This window comes from Gnatocerus cornutus, chromosome 8 (genome assembly GCF_029298725.1).
Source record: "Gnatocerus cornutus isolate USDA-ARS CGAHR chromosome 8, icGnaCorn1.1, whole genome shotgun sequence".
Lineage (NCBI taxonomy): Eukaryota > Metazoa > Arthropoda > Insecta > Coleoptera > Tenebrionidae > Gnatocerus > Gnatocerus cornutus.
This window is the reverse complement of record NC_142240.1, coordinates 10,582,282-10,600,265: the sequence shown is the minus strand read 5'-3', so window position 1 is coordinate 10,600,265 and position 17,984 is coordinate 10,582,282. Positions and strand designations below refer to the sequence as shown.

General features: G+C 41.5%; 3 protein-coding genes across 13 annotated transcripts; 1 reads left to right on the top strand and 2 right to left on the bottom strand.

Moving 5' to 3' along the window:
* Nucleotides 1–1,917: 1,917 nt before the first annotated feature.
* Liprin-beta (liprin-beta 1) lies at nucleotides 1,918–16,315 on the top strand. 11 transcript variants are annotated; one of them, XM_088044021.1, is made up of 11 exons: nucleotides 7,793–8,046; nucleotides 9,426–9,912; nucleotides 10,873–11,483; nucleotides 12,906–13,286; nucleotides 13,335–13,415; nucleotides 13,461–13,656; nucleotides 13,910–14,132; nucleotides 14,179–14,986; nucleotides 15,030–15,161; nucleotides 15,476–15,553; nucleotides 15,706–15,782. In XM_088044021.1, exons 2-10 carry the CDS (start codon nucleotides 9,462–9,464, stop codon nucleotides 15,503–15,505), a joined length of 2,913 nt encoding a protein of 970 aa, XP_087900147.1. In that variant the 5' UTR covers nucleotides 7,793–8,046; nucleotides 9,426–9,461; the 3' UTR covers nucleotides 15,506–15,553; nucleotides 15,706–15,782. The 11 variants fall into 11 exon arrangements, with proteins under 11 accessions (XP_087900151.1, XP_087900150.1, XP_087900147.1 ...); XM_088044023.1 differs by lacking the exon at nucleotides 15,476–15,553 and having other exon boundaries at nucleotides 15,030–15,129; nucleotides 15,709–16,315; XM_088044022.1 differs by lacking the exon at nucleotides 15,476–15,553 and having other exon boundaries at nucleotides 15,030–15,129; nucleotides 15,706–16,315.
* LOC148169706 (testis-specific serine/threonine-protein kinase 3-like) lies at nucleotides 16,260–17,467 on the bottom strand. The gene has a single exon (XM_088044030.1). The coding sequence runs from the start codon at nucleotides 17,392–17,394 to the stop codon at nucleotides 16,312–16,314; it is 1,083 nt and encodes a 360-aa protein (XP_087900156.1). The 5' UTR covers nucleotides 17,395–17,467; the 3' UTR covers nucleotides 16,260–16,311.
* On the bottom strand, nucleotides 17,419–17,945 carry Polr1D (RNA polymerases I and III subunit AC2 l(2)37Cg). Its single transcript, XM_088044033.1, has 3 exons — nucleotides 17,864–17,945; nucleotides 17,713–17,813; nucleotides 17,419–17,662 (listed from the first exon to the last, which is right to left on the bottom strand). The coding sequence occupies exons 1-3, from the start codon at nucleotides 17,876–17,878 to the stop codon at nucleotides 17,461–17,463; spliced, it is 318 nt and encodes a 105-aa protein (XP_087900159.1). The 5' UTR covers nucleotides 17,879–17,945; the 3' UTR covers nucleotides 17,419–17,460.
* Nucleotides 17,946–17,984: the final 39 nt, after the last annotated feature.

Sequence of the window (17,984 nt, the reverse complement as noted above, 5' to 3'; positions counted from 1 at the left end):
TCGGCAGAGATTCGGTCGCTTTATTGCGAGATTTATGGCAAGGAGCGCGTCGCATTAAAATATTATGGACAAAGCAGGACTCAAAGCATGCCTCATAAATCATTATTCTGTAACAACCCAAGCATCTTCAGACTCTGTAGCACAACAGTGTCGGTGTTGCCCTTTCTCGATTCACCACGGTTGATGAAAGCGCCCTTTGACGACCAGGGAGATTTTATTTTCTCTTTCCCCTGTGTCTGGAGCATCGCTAAACGGTAATCGATCTGGTGGGAACTTAATTGGCTGCCGGAACGCTAACATTTACAATATTTGTCTACGTAACACAGCTACACCTTGCGACTCCTTCAGGACCGGACGTTGCAATAATCACGCATTTCAGGATACAAAGGCTGCGCACATCTTTACTGGATCGATTTTTGTATTAACATCTGGAACGGTCGCTGTTTGTTTAGGGAAAGTTCTTTTCGAGACGAGCGATTTTAGCCTGTTGCAAATTTAATTGCAAATGGTCGCGCACGCTGAGCAAATGTTGGCCAAATCGTTACCATGCAAACGTTGACCAAATTGTTACTTCACAGTACGTTCACCTCCTTCGCTTCGGCGTTTTGAAGTTAATTTACAGTAAATCATAAACAAAACGACGCAGTGTTGCTTTCGCTAAATGAACAACTCGATAAATTACGCCCCGAGTACGCCACCCCCATAAATTTCCCCCGGTCGCGGCGCACAGAGCCGGCTCCAACATCAAAAACCACCACATTTTAGAATCGACTCCGCTTATTCCAATATTAATGACGACAATGTTAGACCGACTCCGGCAGATCCTCACTCATTCAAGAAAGCTCTTTAAACAACGCCGATAAATCTTCACTACCAACAAGGATAACAAGCATATCTGCCATAAACTCCAAGTGATTCGGGATTGATCCAGCCTTTTTCTGGACAGCTGGAAGTTCACATGGAAGATTTCGCGTCGTTAACTTCATTATTTGTGGAAATGCCAGTCATGTTTTCGAGGGAATGTTAGTTGTACTTAACGTAAAAATTGTGGAAGTGAATTTTCGGGAATTTACGACGCTATTTTGCTGGACCGTAAATTCGGAAATGGACGCGGGCGTAAAAAGGGGAGTGCGATCACCCCCGGGCACAGATTTAGGGGTTCAGTCTACAAGTCATCGACTGGAAAACACATCCAAGGAAACGATATTTATAAAATGGTGCCCCGTAGCCACAAGGCGAAGAGAAATTCAAAATCACGCGGAAGATACATGATATTGAAAAGAAGCATTTCCTCAATGTTCGGCATCATAAAACTTTAACGACGCCGACCCCATAAACTGTTAAATAATAAAATCACTTTTTTTTTATTTTTAAATTATGTTCTTGAAACTGCAGCAATAAGTGCTCGTGATTGCTGCAAAGTTCTAAAATTGTGTTATTGAAACTTGGTGAAATCTCTTTTCCGAATTTCCCCGCAATTTGCTTAATCCACTTTGATGTGCGAAAATCTCCTCTGAACTTGGTCAAACTCTGTAATCGTCAAATATATTTACCCTTCTCCGGCATTTCACACTTTCATTCCGCATAATTCCCCCGTTTCCACGATGCTGTCGACCCATTCCTTCCTGTACAACCGCTGACACTTCCTTACCGGAGATCCGTAAATTTCCATCGTTATGGCAATGGTAAAAAAATTCCACCCCCGAGAGTAGAATCGATTTCCGAATCAGCAAATAAATGAAATTTCGTCTCCATAAAAATCCGGAGTAGGCGAGCACCGATTTTCCATTTATCGAAAATTTGCCGTGTAGCGAATTTTCGAGGGTTTTCCCGTGTCACAGACCTACTCATTTTCGTCGCGTTTCAAGAATAGCTTCCTGCGGGACATTAAAGATAGCCCACTCGAACTCTCAGTGCGGTGTCATCAGCGTTGCGGTGTGCAACGCCGAAAAACACGTGGAGTGACACGTGCAGGAGTTCGCGATTGAGACACTTGTTGAAGATTTAGAGATAGTGCGTTTAGATGTGCTAAAAACCGGAAAGACCGCACTATCCGTCCGCGTCCTCACCACTTATATTTCTAATGTCTTCTTCTAATGCGGTCGGATTTATCGTCGACGACGCGAGTGTCGTAAAATAACACATGTCAGATTAGTCACCCGTTAGTTATTTCGTCCGTTTCGTGATGGACGGAGAAGAGCCCGGCGGCGGCGACCCTGACGACGAAGTTACATTCTTGTTACGTTTGAAACCGTCACCGACGCCGCCCACTCGACGGCGCCACCCCCCGGAAGAGAGAAACTCAGTTCCTAAAGGTTGGGACGTGGTGATTGAACGTCGCGATGTCACGAGTCCGGTTAAGTCGCCACCGCCGATACCTCCACGACTGCAACCGTCGGCGCCACCCCCGGAAATTCTCGACAATATTCACTGGCCTAAACCGTACTTTCCGTATCCGGACTATCGGAGTTTCAGTGGATTTTATCCGGAAATGATGGGGCAAGGTATGAGGAAGAATCCTGCAAGAGATGGTTAAAAATATAGAATTGAATTACACGGCGATAAATTTTCCGTTGCGTAAGTTTTGGCAGAGAAATTTCATTTTGTTCAGTAAGTGGCGTCAAGAAATCATCGCGTCCAATGTTTATATTATTGGTCGTTCTAGAGGTGTTATTGTTGCGTTGGTGGATGCAGCAGCTGCATTTTTAGGACGGGTTTATTGACCTTTAATTTTTGCTTGAAATTACCCATCTCTTGCATGAAACATCGACCTCGTGCCACGTGTTGTTCGATTTTTGTTGTGAAAGTGCCTCCATTTCCAAACCTGCATAATTTTGCAGCCAGGAACAGTCAAAGTTTCGCTCCGGTCTTCCGGAATTCCGGTAGCGCGGATTTAATTTCAAGTTACAGCGTACCGCCGCCACCACTAGTGTCTCCCTACTTTAATGTTAATGCCGAGAAACCGCCGACGAGACCTCCAAGACCTCAACCGAGAACGTCGATGATGGCGAAAGAAGAGGTTAACAATTTGAGAGAGGTAACCAGAGCTTTTCTGTGATAAATGTCGGCTGTTTAGCGTAACAAGCGTACTAACAGGTTTTTGGCAAGAAAAATTGCCGGGGGTTGGGGTGAATAATCGGGTTATTCACTGATGCTTCTGACGGAGTTCAAAGGGCGGTTTAACTTTCAATAATTGGAACGGCTGGAGTCGGGTGCAAGGGTTTATCAGAAATGCATTAGTCGGTTTGAATTAGTTCAGAAGGGAGGAACTCAAGCTAGAGAGTCACGATTGTTTACAGAATAGACGGATTTTCGGATTTGCCGCACGGATATGGTTTGTGGCCCGGTTAATTCGAGCTGCGATAATTGGCTTAAAAGCCTTTCAGAGATTGTATATTTTGAAAGTCGGAGCTGTTATTATCACTCAGTAACAAGCAATGTGCTGAAAAGTTGACCCGGTAACAATTATTACTTTTGCCAAAGCAGCTTTGCCGTTATTACGAGAATCAATATGCAGATACAACTGATTCGACTTGTCTGTCGCTTCACTGCCAGTCCTTCTCTGTTTTGCATATTCATAGTCTGTTCGTAGCAATATTAGTGGTTTCTACTCTAAAAAACTCCACATTTTACATCTCGTCCGCGTTTTTCGCTACCATTTTCTCCCTTGAGCCCAAAATGTTCCGGTTTCTGGAGATCTATTTCCGACGTATGTCACTTCCACCCTTCGTCTTGTTATTAAATTCGAATTTACAAATTTCTTTAATATAGAACGTGGAAAAGGGGACGTAAGGCGATACTTTCTCCATTAACAGCCCTATTCAAGCTTCAAAAGCATTCGCTTGAATTTATTCTAATGAACAAGTGGTGTTCGCTTTAATGGCGTTCTCGAATCGCATTTATTTTGACGTTTATGGTTCTAGTAATAAAAACCTACAGCTCTGGAGCCCGAAGGACTTCAGGGACTCGTAAAATTATTAATAAGTCTCGGGATGATTGTGATGATCACCTTAATCGTGAGAACTACACTGTAGTGGTCATGAGTTATTAAACTTAAGGGAGCAAAGGGATTTAAAGGCTGAAAGAACAAGTTGGAATTTATTACAATTTAATTGTTAGCGAGTTCTTGGAAACATTCTTACGTCTTACATATTATGATTTAAGGACTTTATGAAAGGGGTTAAGTACAGCAGGGTTGAATTACTTGAGTTTCCGGACGCTTTCCGCCTTCAGGTCCGGATTTCGTGCTTTTAACACTGAATAAAACAGCTCTTTTCTCCTGTGTAAACAGACCGAGGTCGGTTTTATAGCCGCGATATGCATAATTAATCGGGGCGGTTTTTGATGGTGTTTTCGCACTTTAATCGACGCTTTCTTGCCCCAAATAAACCACTTAATTCGCTGGGGATGATTGGGTTCGTAACACGGAACACTCGGTATAAATCTCTTTTAATTATGCGGCTTTATTTACGCTAATTGACACTGCAGAAAATGGAGACCTCAAAGTGGATTACTCGAGAATTCTTTCGCTAATTGAAAAGTGAAAAAGTTCTCTTGAGGCACGGATCCGTCAAATCTAATCTAATTCCATGGGGTTTTGGTCTGTCTGGTATTATTGTCGGGTAGAGTATCGATCGAGAAACGGAGATCCAACCCTATATGGTCGCGTTGGAATAGGCTCTAATTAAATAATTTTTAGTGTAGTAATGAACAATGAAAATTGTTATTCTCGATCATTTTAAATAAATTTGGTCGATGCTTCGTATAGAAGCGCTTGAATGTTAATCAAGATTAAAATTTGACGGATAACCCGTCCTAATTTTATTCAACCGTCAGTTTAACCTCACGTTAAATTAATTACAGATTAAATTTCGACCTAGTTTCCATTCTACTTTTCTGTTTTTTCTGGACAAAGAGCTTTTTCCGAGTGTCCTCAAAGCCCGACTTTGTTACCCGACCCCCGGTATCGATGACGTCGCCCTCAAAACTTTTTTATTCTCTCAGCTTCGCCATAATAAAAGCTCGTCTATTAAATTCCGTCATGTATTAAAAGCCACCACCGCTTCCCCGGAGTGCATATTTTCTCCGGCATTTATTATAAATGCTTTATCTAGGCTAAATAACGAGCCAGGGTGAGATACGATAAAACTTAACTATGGACGATGCGGATTTTGGGGTCGCGTTAATTGACAGCTTGGAGCCCACATACCGGAACCCGCTAAATCATTCACGATCAACACAACACCCGGAAACAATATCAGTGGTGCGGTTTTTTGATAAATTTCTGCTTTTCTGGTGTTGTGCTCGATCACCGGAGACACTCGAGCCAATTTACTTGTCAACGCACGCGAAGAAAGTTAATCGCACTCCGGAATTTAGACCGCGAGGGCGCCCGGAATTTCCGGTCTAAAGAGGCTCGGAATTTTAACGGAAGAGTCGTGTTAATAGTCATGAAGTGACCGGATCGATGAGAGAAGGAGCATAAGGATGTGCAGCTGGCACAGACAAACGGGAGCGTTATTATTAACCCCTATTGCCCCCAGGGAACGTGTGTAATTGCAGGACATACGAAAATACTGTTAGTTTCTTCCTGTTCTGATAATAGCATTTTCATTTCCATTGTGACGGTTTAATTTAAGCAGCCGACAAAACCAACATGTGTGATTAACGTGTTGTGTCTCTAGTTTAAATATATTTAGATTTTTTGGGGGCTGCTGACACGAAGGAGGAGTTAAAGCCACGTGATGTACGATCACAGTTGAATTTTTCAAAGAGATATGAGAGATATTAAAAAGTGGCTGAATCGGAGAGAGATTTATACGATCCCGACAGAAATAGATAGCATTCGATCGGGTTTTTATTTTTGGAAAAGTGGAGTTTAATGGTGGTTAGAAGGCGTAGCTTTATCAAATAATTCACCCTGATGTATTTTTAGTCGGTAGACAAATTACCTCTTGTTGACACAAGATGTTCGACAAGGGGAAAAAACTTCTCGGCATTTAAAACAGATTTAAAATAACCCGACAAAATTCTTTTAGTTTGCCTTACTAGGTCAGTAACTGGGAACGATGGATTTTTTTGCTTCTTTTTCTGGCATTAATTAGAAACGAGTTCCTTTAAATTAATTATGAAGTTAATTGTTAATTAAAATTTCACATTTAGATCGCGATTCCATTACCAGAATAAATTTTTAAGGGCTATTTTAATCGCAATTCTCAAAGGAGCTCGCTGGAAATGAGCGAGATAAATTCATTATTTCTTATTATATTGGTTTTCGCCTTTGAAGCGTTCGTTAGAAAACTGACTTAAGAGGATCCAGCTAAATTTCACTTATGGGAATTGCAATGTAAAGGTCTAACAAAATAACTCGAAAACTATGTAGATTTTTTTATGTATTTTGTAATTCGTGGACAATTTTTTCGGAATTTTCGAAATTAAGACAGATAGAAATTTTACGCAGAATTTCACGGATAATTCAAAACATGAGCTATTGTTTAAAGTACGTCCACAAATAACTGAATTAGAAGCGATTAAAGTTTCGCATAGTGAATTTTCAGTTCCGAAATGTGCAATGCTCCATATCTCCGGAACCACGACAGATAGATAGATAGCATCATCGTTTTTCTCGCACTCTTGTTGCTAAGAATCCGATCTTACATATTCCGAATTCGATAATTCAGTTTTAGTCATGTTATGTCAATTAGAAATTATCAAAAATCGTTTAGAATCCCCTTAAAGGCGATATCTGCTCGTTTTGATCATAAATGCAAATTTCTGGATTTTGTCTGAAAAATTGGTCTCACGGCATACTTTTTTCTCTTTTTATTTTGTCTGATTAGTTGCTCTAACTTTAGGACCATATTTTTAATCACCCAGCAGTCACAAACTCCCAACAAGTTTAATCAACATTACACGTACCAAGTTTTAATTCACATACTTTCATTTGTGCTATATTCCATAATCAAGTTTAGTAATTTCCTACGTGCACTTTGAAGTTTGCTAAATACAAGAGTAACTAGTGGGTGTCGGAATAATTTAATTTTATAATACAATAAATTGAAAGTTAACCGTTAGATTTCACGACTAAGGAAATGACTGTCTCCTTTAGTCATAACTTGATTTTTAAACCGATCAGCGATTGGTTAATTGAATTTTAACCAAGTTCGAAGTCGATAACTACGTGTTAATTGGTTAATAGACGTCCAGTTATATTTCATGTTTCGTTTCGCGTACATTTTATACTATCAGTCCACGTATTTTCGATTTAAGCTCCGCTTCGGTTATCAAAAAAGGAAGCACCCACCATAAAGTGCACCTCATTTTCCGCTCCCTCATTGTCCCCATTTCTATGTAAAAAGCAAACATGACAAGTTGTTCTTTTTTATTGTTTCATATTTCAAACTCTGTGTCATATCACCCTTTTATTACCTTTACAAAACGGCGGTTTTCGCCAGCTCAGCCTGCAAACAGACGAAAAGCTGAGTTTCCTCATCAACGGTTGTATTAATCATGTGACCAACGCGACAATAATACCATCGACGAGGCCATAATTCCCCCAATTCTATTTCAGACTATTGATGACCTTGATTATCTAAAATTGGCAAGAGAGCCCCACGCCTCACATGGATTAGCACGTAGGGTGAAGGCGCCCAAACAAAAATAGTTATCCTGAGACCCATCGCCCTACACCTCGGCAACGCCCTACGTCGGTGCATCCTCCGCGACAACCGCTGCCTCGAAATGATTAAATGCAAATGCTATTTGCGGTGGAGGGGTGGGTGAACTCGCGTGTGTCTCAGCTCTTACTTAAGTCTAAATTGGTGAGGTTATTTTAAGTCGGTGGCGCGTACGCATAAGGCAGTGGCGACGTCGTCGTTCAGCTGTCATTGCTTCTCTTCCAACACACTCTGTTTAGATAAGTTGAGCAAAAGCTGTTGCTGGGCGCGGACTTTGTAAGTGCACGGTGCAGTGTTTATCGCAGCAGACGAATGGATGCAATTAACATAAAATCGACACAGTGGGTGCAGTGTGAAGTGGCGAGATAAGGTGAAGAGGGTTGTGAAGTTGTGAGGGGGTAACGAGAAGCAGGGAGTTCTTAGATTACTCTCTCTTTTTTTATAGTTTCAAGGGGGGTCACTTGTAATTTTAGTGGTGGCCCACTTTCCCCTAGGTCGAGTACAAAAGCAGACCTGTTTTGGTGTTTTCAGAACACAACAGTGATAACGCTGGAATTTATATTAATTTGCCTCCAATTGACTCATTGTCATACTTAACAAGTGAACACTTTCTGTTATCTCATTCTTAGCGCTAAAGGTTCGTGCTCACTATCAGGAGCTGGATAAAACTAAATCAAGTTCATGGTTTGAGGATACTCACCATTATTATTTAGAAGTTACGTCAGTTATTTATTATTATTATTTTCACATTGTTATTGCAGTCTTTGTTTGCGACATTCCAACAGTTATATTACTCGCTTGTTTTCGTTCTGATGTTCTGAGGCTTTTATGATTTTTATACAATATCTTTCAAACACAGAAAGAACAACACATTCTTTTCCTGAATTTAACACCACAACATTGACATTGTAAACACTCGTGTCATTTTTAGGACAGCCTATATTTAATTTTATATTTAGATAACAAAAGCTTCATTACACTCATCATCTGTTGTTGGAAATAGAGCAGCCTATTTTTAATTTGCATCCATAAACTAAATCAGGTCATTTCTGTTTATTCTTTTCCGAGCCATTTTTCATTCATAAAGCAATTAATTATTCCACGAATTAACAGGAAATAATCTGGTTGAACTTAAATGAAAATGCGCTATTCATTAAAAATATTCCAGGATTTCATTTTAGCTTTTCTACTTGAATCAGCAACACAAATATTTAACTACTCTTTCAGTTATTTGAAACGAACTGCACTGGAGCATTGTGTTAAATTATTTATGTCTCAGTGTCAGATGTTAAGGTAGACTCTGAATTGGTCGATATTAGAAACAAGCTGCTATGAAGCTATCGGAAATACGTGATTTCTGGCATTTCCTGCTCAGGCTGGTTTATTGTGATTCTTTATAGACAATTTCAACATTGCGAGTCATTTTGTTGGGGTTAATAACGTAAGAAGTGCGCCAGCAGTTAATATTTGCGTTACAAATTTTGTTATTGTTCTTTGATAAATATTTATATTTAATAAATGCAAATTACAATGTGACTCGACCAGCTGCTGCTTGTTGTAAATAGTCTGTAGCCCTAAAGAAACAAAAAGAGAAGCTCAGTAACGTATCCTTTTGTGATCCTTTCCAATTTCATGTATTTCCATGTAAAATCGCGCTTAAAAATTCCTTTCTGCTCGTTACCTCAGATTGCATAACAGTTTGTTTTTCGTCTTGGAATCTGTCATCGTGCCAACTGAATTCTTTCTCAGTGACTATGATCTCTTCCTCGTGAATATTTCAACACAATGCGTGAGCTGTGCCGCGCCGGTGGTACCGTGGTGGCGGCCGTAGTTGCCGTTCTGGAGAAACAACAACAAGTTCTAGTCGGCGGTGCCCCCCGAAAACTACAACAATCGTCCAAAAATAGCTGCAGCAACGCCGACGAAAACTTTCAATCCGCCGTCAAAGATTTCGACAGCGTCGCCGAAGACGTTGAAAGGATAGTGGCACAGACGAGCTCGTTGAAGAGGGAGCGGACCGATAACAAGACGGAGGAAGAAAACGGTGGCTTTTCGAGGGGCACCGAAGGGGCCGCCGTGATTTATAGACGTCGGGATGACGAGTTTAGTTCGAGTGATGAGGAGAGTAGTAGTGAAACGAGTAGTGATTCGGAAGGGGAGCACGTGGTAGGTGAGGGGTTGGAAACCATCGCCGAGGAGGACAGGAACACCGCCTCCAGTGCGCTATCCTACAAAGGTAAAGTGGCGGCGGTTGGGGTGATGTGGCGATTTTTAAGTTGTTTCATCAAACTCGCGTCCATCTTCTACGTATTTGCGTCGATGCTTCGTACCCGACAGTTAATTAAAGCACAATCGTGAGTGTTTTAAATGCGTGCATTTATTAGGCCACATGCCGGCCATGTGCGCCACATTCCAGGGAATCTCAAAATGTGCGGATTAATCGCGATTTTTGCTTGTTTACGACCGACAATTTGTTAATTGCGGGAATTCCGGGGATAATTGAAAACGCTGTTTGGGGGAACACCTGTTATCAATGATGGGGGATTTGATCGGTGGCAAATTAATTGAGTTGCCCGCGGGCTCGTGAAAATTCGCGTTATTTTTACATTGGAATTTTTCGTTGTCAATGGAGTTTCTTCGCCCTGTTGCACGCGAATCGATTAAGCCACAAGCAGATGAAAAACGAGAACGTGAAACTAGAATTAGTCGGGTAAACGTCTGCTGTATTTGAAAAGGACTGTTTATTTGCTCGCTTTCCATCTCATGTGTCCCGCATCATGTGCAACATTTCCTCAAAGGTATTGTTTTCACGTCTTTGTTGAGCGTCACACAACTTTGTTGTGTTGGTCGTGGGTAAAAACTCCGCTACCGCGACGTCTGATTGAATTTTCCCTCGTAGTCGGTCTCAATTATCGTCAATTAATCAATTATCCCCTCGTGTTTGGGAACCCCTGAATTCGAAGTACGTCTGGCCAAGTGCCAACTACACGCTACTATTACACAAATAGCATCAGTTACGGTGATGCTTTACCGGAACGTTCATCAGGTCAGCGGGATCGTGAAGAAGTCACATTTTCAATAAAAAACAAGTTTCGTTCGCGCGTCAAAACAGGCAACTTAAGATGTGAGTAAGTGATCAAATCCTTCATTGTCCGCGTACGTCACCTCAACTTTAGCCTGCCATTCCTTAACTCAGGTTTGGAAGAAGAGGATTCCAGCCCCGAAGATGACTCTACTTTAAAAGTTGCCGTTCAGTGGCCATCTTCTAACCATGGCTCGACTTCGGACATTTCAACAACGTCGTCTGAACACCCTCGCAGTTTAAGGGACAGCTCAACTCGCTGCAACGACGATTTCCAATGGATACGTAAAGAACCCCAAAAAATGGAGGATTCCGTCCCATCATCGAAACCTCCGATCGGTCGATCGAAGAAAACTGCTCCCGGAAGTCTCGATCGACGTCGGCACCAAACACGACAAGAACGCGACCAGAAGTCGCGTTCCACTCACGTTCCTAAGAGTCCTCCGAGATTGGACGATTTCGCACCTTGTCAGAACTGGTGTTGTAATCCACATGAGAATTTCTGCTTCGAGAATTTTCATAGGCGACATGAAAGGATGGATCCGCAAAGGTATGGGAGCAGTCCAATGCTGATCGAACGGGGAAGTCATCCGGATTTGTATGGGGAGTACAATCGGTGTAGGCACGAGCAAATGATGGGGTGTTGCGGATATCATGTGGCGCCGCCACCGTGTTGCTTTTATGGAGAACGAGGATACCACTGGACGGCGCCGAGTTACCCGAAGGTATTACGCGGTGTAAAAAATTTACGCGTCAAAATAAAAATAAAATAATAGACTTTCACAGAAACATGCTCAATCGTTAAAGTAAAAGCTCCAACTTCCAAATGGAAGCTTTAAAAACTAGGTTAACAAGTTTTAAGTAAGCAACAATAACAGTTAAAACCGCTGGCTTTGGATTTTTTATTCATTTCAGAAATAACTGCAGACCTTGAAGTTTTTTGCAGTTTTTAGCCACGCCAAAATCGTGTCTTGTCTCCGCCCGATTTGTTTATTCGCCAATCATGTTTGTGCGGCTTTTACATCATTGGCAAAACATGACATCTGTTCGTCAAATGGGTGTGACTTCACCTCCGAAAATACACATTTACTCCATCCAGATGTGCGTGTAAATAAAGAAATGCGAGTTAATGAGAAATTAGAGCGTTTTTTTTTTCAAACTTTAATTTTAGGTTTATTTAATTGATCCAAAGGAATGTTCTCCTTTTTGAGATCGCGTTCAGCTCAAAATGTGATTAGAAAACAAACAATAATACGCCGGCTTAGATGGAATCCGTTTCAAAATAATAGTTTCTCACTTTCACGCTTGTTTTATCTCTTCTTGTTCTATTTTCGTAACACGGCTGAGTGTGGTGTTTGACTTGAGACTATTATAAGTTTTAAAATTTATTCGAGTGTGTGGAGTTAATGTTTTGGTTAGGAACCAGAAGGAAAAACGTAAATTGCTCTGTTACTGCTTGGATTACAGTTTGTACTTGTTTATACAATACGGGAAGCTTAATCCTTTGAAATGCCGCTCGTTTACTGGAGCAGAATCCGGGATGAATTCCTATTTTGATGAAATTTTTCGGGTGGGCGACTCCGGAATAAGTGGTTTCAATGATTCATTTATAGATTACTTTGTAACTGCGAGCGTTGTTTTAACAGAGACAAGTGTGTTCTAGTTTTTTGCACATTTCGGGATGCGAGGAAGTCAAAGCAATATGTTACACGGTAAATACGAGGACGGCGAAAAATTGTTTCCAGCATTTCTTTATTCGGAGCTGTAGTCCTTATATAGAATTATGAGATCACAAACTCTCAGATTTCGCTCATTTTTATTGTTGATTTGAATTATTCATCTAGTTGTCTGCTTCTGAAAACGTATGTCTTGTTACCTGTCATTGCCGGAAATTTGTCGATTATTTGGCATTTTAATGTCAAGTTCGCACACACGTTCGTAACGTACTAGCCGACTTTATAAATAATTCAATTGATTGCTTTACATTTTGTCGCAAGGAATCCGTTTGCGCTCTCGGCGTAGTGAAAAAGAGCCCGATAACTCATTGAAAGTCTAATAAAATTCCTGTACAAACTAACCATCAGCTTCCAAATCCAATATTTGCGTTCCACATTCCCCATTTTAATCGATCCTCGCATGGCTTCCAGCCGAACGAGCAGGACGAGAAATTCAGAAAGTTGCAATTCGAAAAGGACAATCTCCAACTTCAAGTCCAAGTCCTCACCGAGCAGATCGAAGCGCAGGGCGATAAGATCGCAGACTTGGAGAAGATTTTGATGGAAAAGAAACAGCTACTTGTAGATAGCGAAGACAAATTACAAAGAGAAGTCTTATCGAGATCGTCGTTGGAAACGCAAAAACTCGAACTAATGTCAATCATGAGCGAGTTGAAACTGCAACAGGCGGCTTTAGAAAGAGAAAACATGGAGTTGAGGAGCCAGTTTAACAACAACGGTGACATTAAGAAGCCGCCGTTGATGCCGCGACTGGCGCAGACATCCACGCCGGTCCACCATGCCAGTAATCAAGTATGTTCGGTCCTTCATTAAAAATTCGAGTGATAACTTGTTTTGTAGGCTTTGAGAATGTCGCCGTCACCAAGTCCGGTTACTCTCACCGGAAGCAGTCCGAGGCGCGAAGACGTGCAGCCTCCAAAAGTAAGATTTTGAATCGCGTTTATTGATTTTAACACGTTTTGTTAGACACCACCTGCCAACTACAAGAGACAGATTGATCTTCATTATGGAAGTCTTCCACGTCAACAGTTCATCAGCAACGGCAGCAGCATGTCTGTGGTGGATTCCAATGCGAATCCTTCGAAGAAGGGTGTGGCGTTTGGTAGGGGGCTTTCTTCACTCATTGGGGGGCGGGCCAGGGGGTTCTCCGTACCAAATCTAGGTGATAGCTCTAGTCGTCTTGGCATGAGGACGCGCCGTACTAACAACTTAAGCTCTTCGCTTATTGATGTGTCGTTGTTACAACTTCGAGCTTGGGTCCACGACCCTTCTGCTGCTACTAATGACTCGAGCTATTCACTGAAAGCCAAGTGTGGACTAAGTCACTAGTGCACACTTGGTTTTACTTCTTCAGCTTGCTTATGACATTGTGCTTCTTCTCGTTTTTGACTACGACTAATTGAGTTTCTTGACAGCCGATACTGAAAAAATCATTGAAGACGGTTCAGGTGAGTCGCCGCAGTCTCCGACTCTTCAGTTTAACAGAAACAAAGGGATCAAGAAGATTTTTGGTCGGATGAAGAGATCTGGCTCTGGAAACTTGGAGGAGTTACCGGGCATCGCGGAATTCCAACGTGGGGGTGTGAGAGCGACCGCCGCCGCTCGTTTAGGTTGGAGCGAGCCTCAACTCAACATCAAGTAAGTTTGACTTTTCTCAAATAATTTTAATAAGATTTTATGTTAGACCGGACAAACCCTTTATCGAATGGGACACTGAAAATATCTGTGACTGGTTGCAAGACCTCAGTTTGGACCAATACATTCCCGAAGCGAAACGATGGGTCAAGTCCGGACAACAACTCCAAGAAGCCCCCATATCGGAAATAGAAAAAGAACTGAATATCAAAAACCCCCTCCACAAGAAGAAACTCCAACTCGCCTTGATCGATACCCAAGAAAATGGGTCTAGTGATCCGTTTTTGAACCAAGCTGGTCAGTTGGATACCGCTTGGGTTCTTCGATGGTTAGACGACACCGGTCTTCCCCAGCACAAAGAAGCCTTTTTAATAAACCGAGTCGACGGTCGGGTTTTACACCGTTTAACAGTAGATGACTTGGCTCTCCTCCATATAACTTCAATGTTACATGTCGCGAGTATTAAACGTGGTATTCAAGTTTTGAGAGAGAACAGTTACGAGCCCGCTTGTTTACAAAGGAGGTCATTACCCGAAGACCCTGAAAAACCATCCCCTAAACAGATCTCTTTGTGGACCACCCACCGAGTGATGGAATGGTTAAGAGCAGTGGATTTAGCCGAATATGCGCCGAATTTACGAGGAGCGGGTGTCCACGGAGGGTTGATGGTGTTTGAGACCAAATTCACAGCGGAGTTATTAGCCTCCCTCTTGTCGATTCCACCAGGAAAAACACTGTTGAGGAGACATCTCAAAACGCATTTTAACGATCTATTAGGAAAAGAGATTATCCAGGAAAAACGGGAAGCGGAATCGACGATGGGATACATCCCGTTAACGCCTTCTTCCAAGCTTAAGGTGAGAAGATTTGCTCATGGAGCGTAAAGTAACCGTTTTTTAGGTCGCGAAAAAGTCCCAGTTTTCTTTGAAGAGGAAAAAGAGTAAAGGAGAGGCGGATTATGGTGATTTGGTGTGTCCGCTCAACGCGGATAAACAGTCAGGTGAACTGAACGGTTCTGCTCCTAACATGGGTGTAAGTGACTAACTTTTCTAACCGAGATCGACATCGGCGTAGCGAGAAGATCCACTAAAATTCAACAAAAGTTGGAAAGTTATATTCCAGTTTGATTGCAACAAAACAGTAAACAGATTTGTAAGTCGATCGCTACGCCGCTGGCGCAGGATTCGCCCCAATCCAAATTAATGGTTGATTAAAAATGAGATTTTTGGAGCGAGACCTGTCGAATTCCTCCCAAAATGGCTTCCATTTAACATGATTAATGAGCTAAACAGGGTTCTGCTTACAAAATAATGGTTTTCTTTCATGCTACCCGCTCGGATGGTTAGATTCCCGAGATTTTAATCATTCATTGTTGATTAGTGTATTTTGATAATAGGATGACTTTCAGGATATTATCATGTGAGGTGTGTGGGGTAATTAATTTTGTAGTTAGAACTAGTTGCATCCTGTGCAATGATAGTTTCTATGCTTCTTAGTACTCGTGGCTGCAATTTTGCACTTTTTTCATAATTTAGTCGGGATCTTGTTCAAGATTTAATTTGATGGCTTTTTGTAGCAGATGATGAAGATGGAAAGCCTAAGGGCCGAGGATGTCTCTCTTCACGTTGAAAAACTGGTCAAGTCGTCACCAGCATCAATCGCAAACTCTCCAGTACCACAAAGACATGTTTAATAAGTTTTAGTATTGACGAAATTGGAGGAAAAAGTATTTATCAAATATGTCTTCCCCCCCAACAAATTTGCCTTAGGAAAGTGCATGAGATTCCTACTGTCTTTTTTTATTGTTCGAGGTTTATCGTCGGCAAGTAAATTTAATTTATAATGAGTGTATTCTTTGATATGTGCCAAAAAGGCTGCCGATGGTCTTTTTTTACTATTGTAATCGTGGATTTATATTTTTTTGATAACTTATTAACAGTATTTAAAGATTGTTGTTACCAATTGATCTGTAGAGATATAGATTTTAGACGTATTTAACAAAGTGACCAAACAGTTCGTATTACGTAGGGTTAAAGTTGTTGACGCCATTTTGTATCACGTTGTCACCAATCACCCAACATCACACGAATTTTTATTCAAGAATATCATTTTTTGTTTATTGTATTTTATTGTCATGGACGTGTAATTGGGTATTTTTATTATCACAATAAATTATTAAACTTTAACTATCGTCCATAATCATACTAGGCAAACTTAGCTTGGCGAGTTTGTCTCTTTCTTCTTGCTCAACCTCCGTCTTCAACACAGCGACTTCCTTGTATTCATCTTTCGCCGCCTTAGATCCTGACTTTTTTCTTAAAGTGTCTATATACTTTTTCTTTTCCTCCTGAGCGTGTATCATGGCAGCCTCCTCGGCTGGATTCAGCTGAGCCAGTCGTGGATCCATCTTAAACCAATCAGAACCAAGAAGTTGATCAATCTTCCAACGCTTATTAATATCAGGTTCCAAGAGATGCGCGGTCGTTTTCTTTACTTCAGAACTCAACAGATCGACGACTTTCGATCGGAATTTCCATTGTTTGTTTATTTGTTGCTCGTGAAGTCTTTTAATGTTTGTATCATCGAACGGCATCGCTTTGTTTAGCATGATGTACATTACAACACCCAATGACCAAATATCGGCGATTTTGGGGTAATAAGCGGAGCCTTTGAGGATTTCAGGAGCGGCGTAACTCAAAGAGCCACAGTACGTCTCGCTGTTGACGCGTTTTCCATACTGATCAATGACGTACCGAGCGAAACCAAAATCGGACACTTTCAAGTTGTAGTTGCTGGTGATGAGAGCATTTTCGCATTTGAGGTCTCTGTGCGCAATTTCCATGTCGTGCAAATACTGGACGGCTAAAGCCAACTGGCGCATCCAAACGCGACTTTGCGCTTCTGAAATTGAGCCCTTTTTCAAAATAAACTCTAATAAATCTCCATTCTCAGCGAATCTCATAAAAATGAAGTACTTCGATTTACGCTGGAAGATACTGTGGACATGTATGAGATGTGGGTGGTTAATCTTCACCAATATGTCGAGTTCGCGTGGTAAAAACTTCTTCACAAAATCTCTAGGAGCTTTCGTCGTGTCTACTATCTTACACGCAAGCTGTCGCGGCGTGGACTTGTCATCGGCTGTTGCTTTGTACTCTGCTAAATAAACCTTCGCATACGAGCCCTCACCCAAAACTTTGAATAGTTTGTAGCCTCTGGAAGACAATGTGAGTTCTTCAGAGACGGTGTGCTCAAGTTGTGCCATGGGGAATGAAATTTCACACTAGCATTTTGATTATTTAAATGAAGTTTATTTGTCAAAAAAGAAATTTCAAGTTGACAACTGCTCCATTGTATCAAATCTTTCTTTCTCCCGAGGAAACTCTTCAATAATGTGGTCAGCAACACCCACCAAGTCCTCCAGCCCTTGTTTTAGTGCGTCCACTGCGCGACCTTTTCGCATTTGGATGCGAAAGTGCATACTGTGTTCCATGGGGTGAGGGACAGTGTACGCACAGAATTCAACGTCGGGACTACAAAATTAGAGTTAAAAAAAGAGTTTTTATTGTGTTTTATGCAGTACTTTCCGGAGATTACGCATCTTAGAGCGTTACCCAACGTGTGTCCTTCGCCTTCAAATATAAACGTTCGACAGGAATCGTCTGTGTCTTTGGTTCCTAATAACTGAAAAGAAAAAAAAAATCAAACTGAAAGTTGGGGATTCGAAAGAATACCTGAGTAATTGGCATTTTTTGAGGTTACGCTCGCACGTGGGTAAACGTCACAACAATGACCGTCATTGGACGATTGGGTTTTCTGCCAATAGTAGGGCTAAAATATCACTAGAATTGAAGG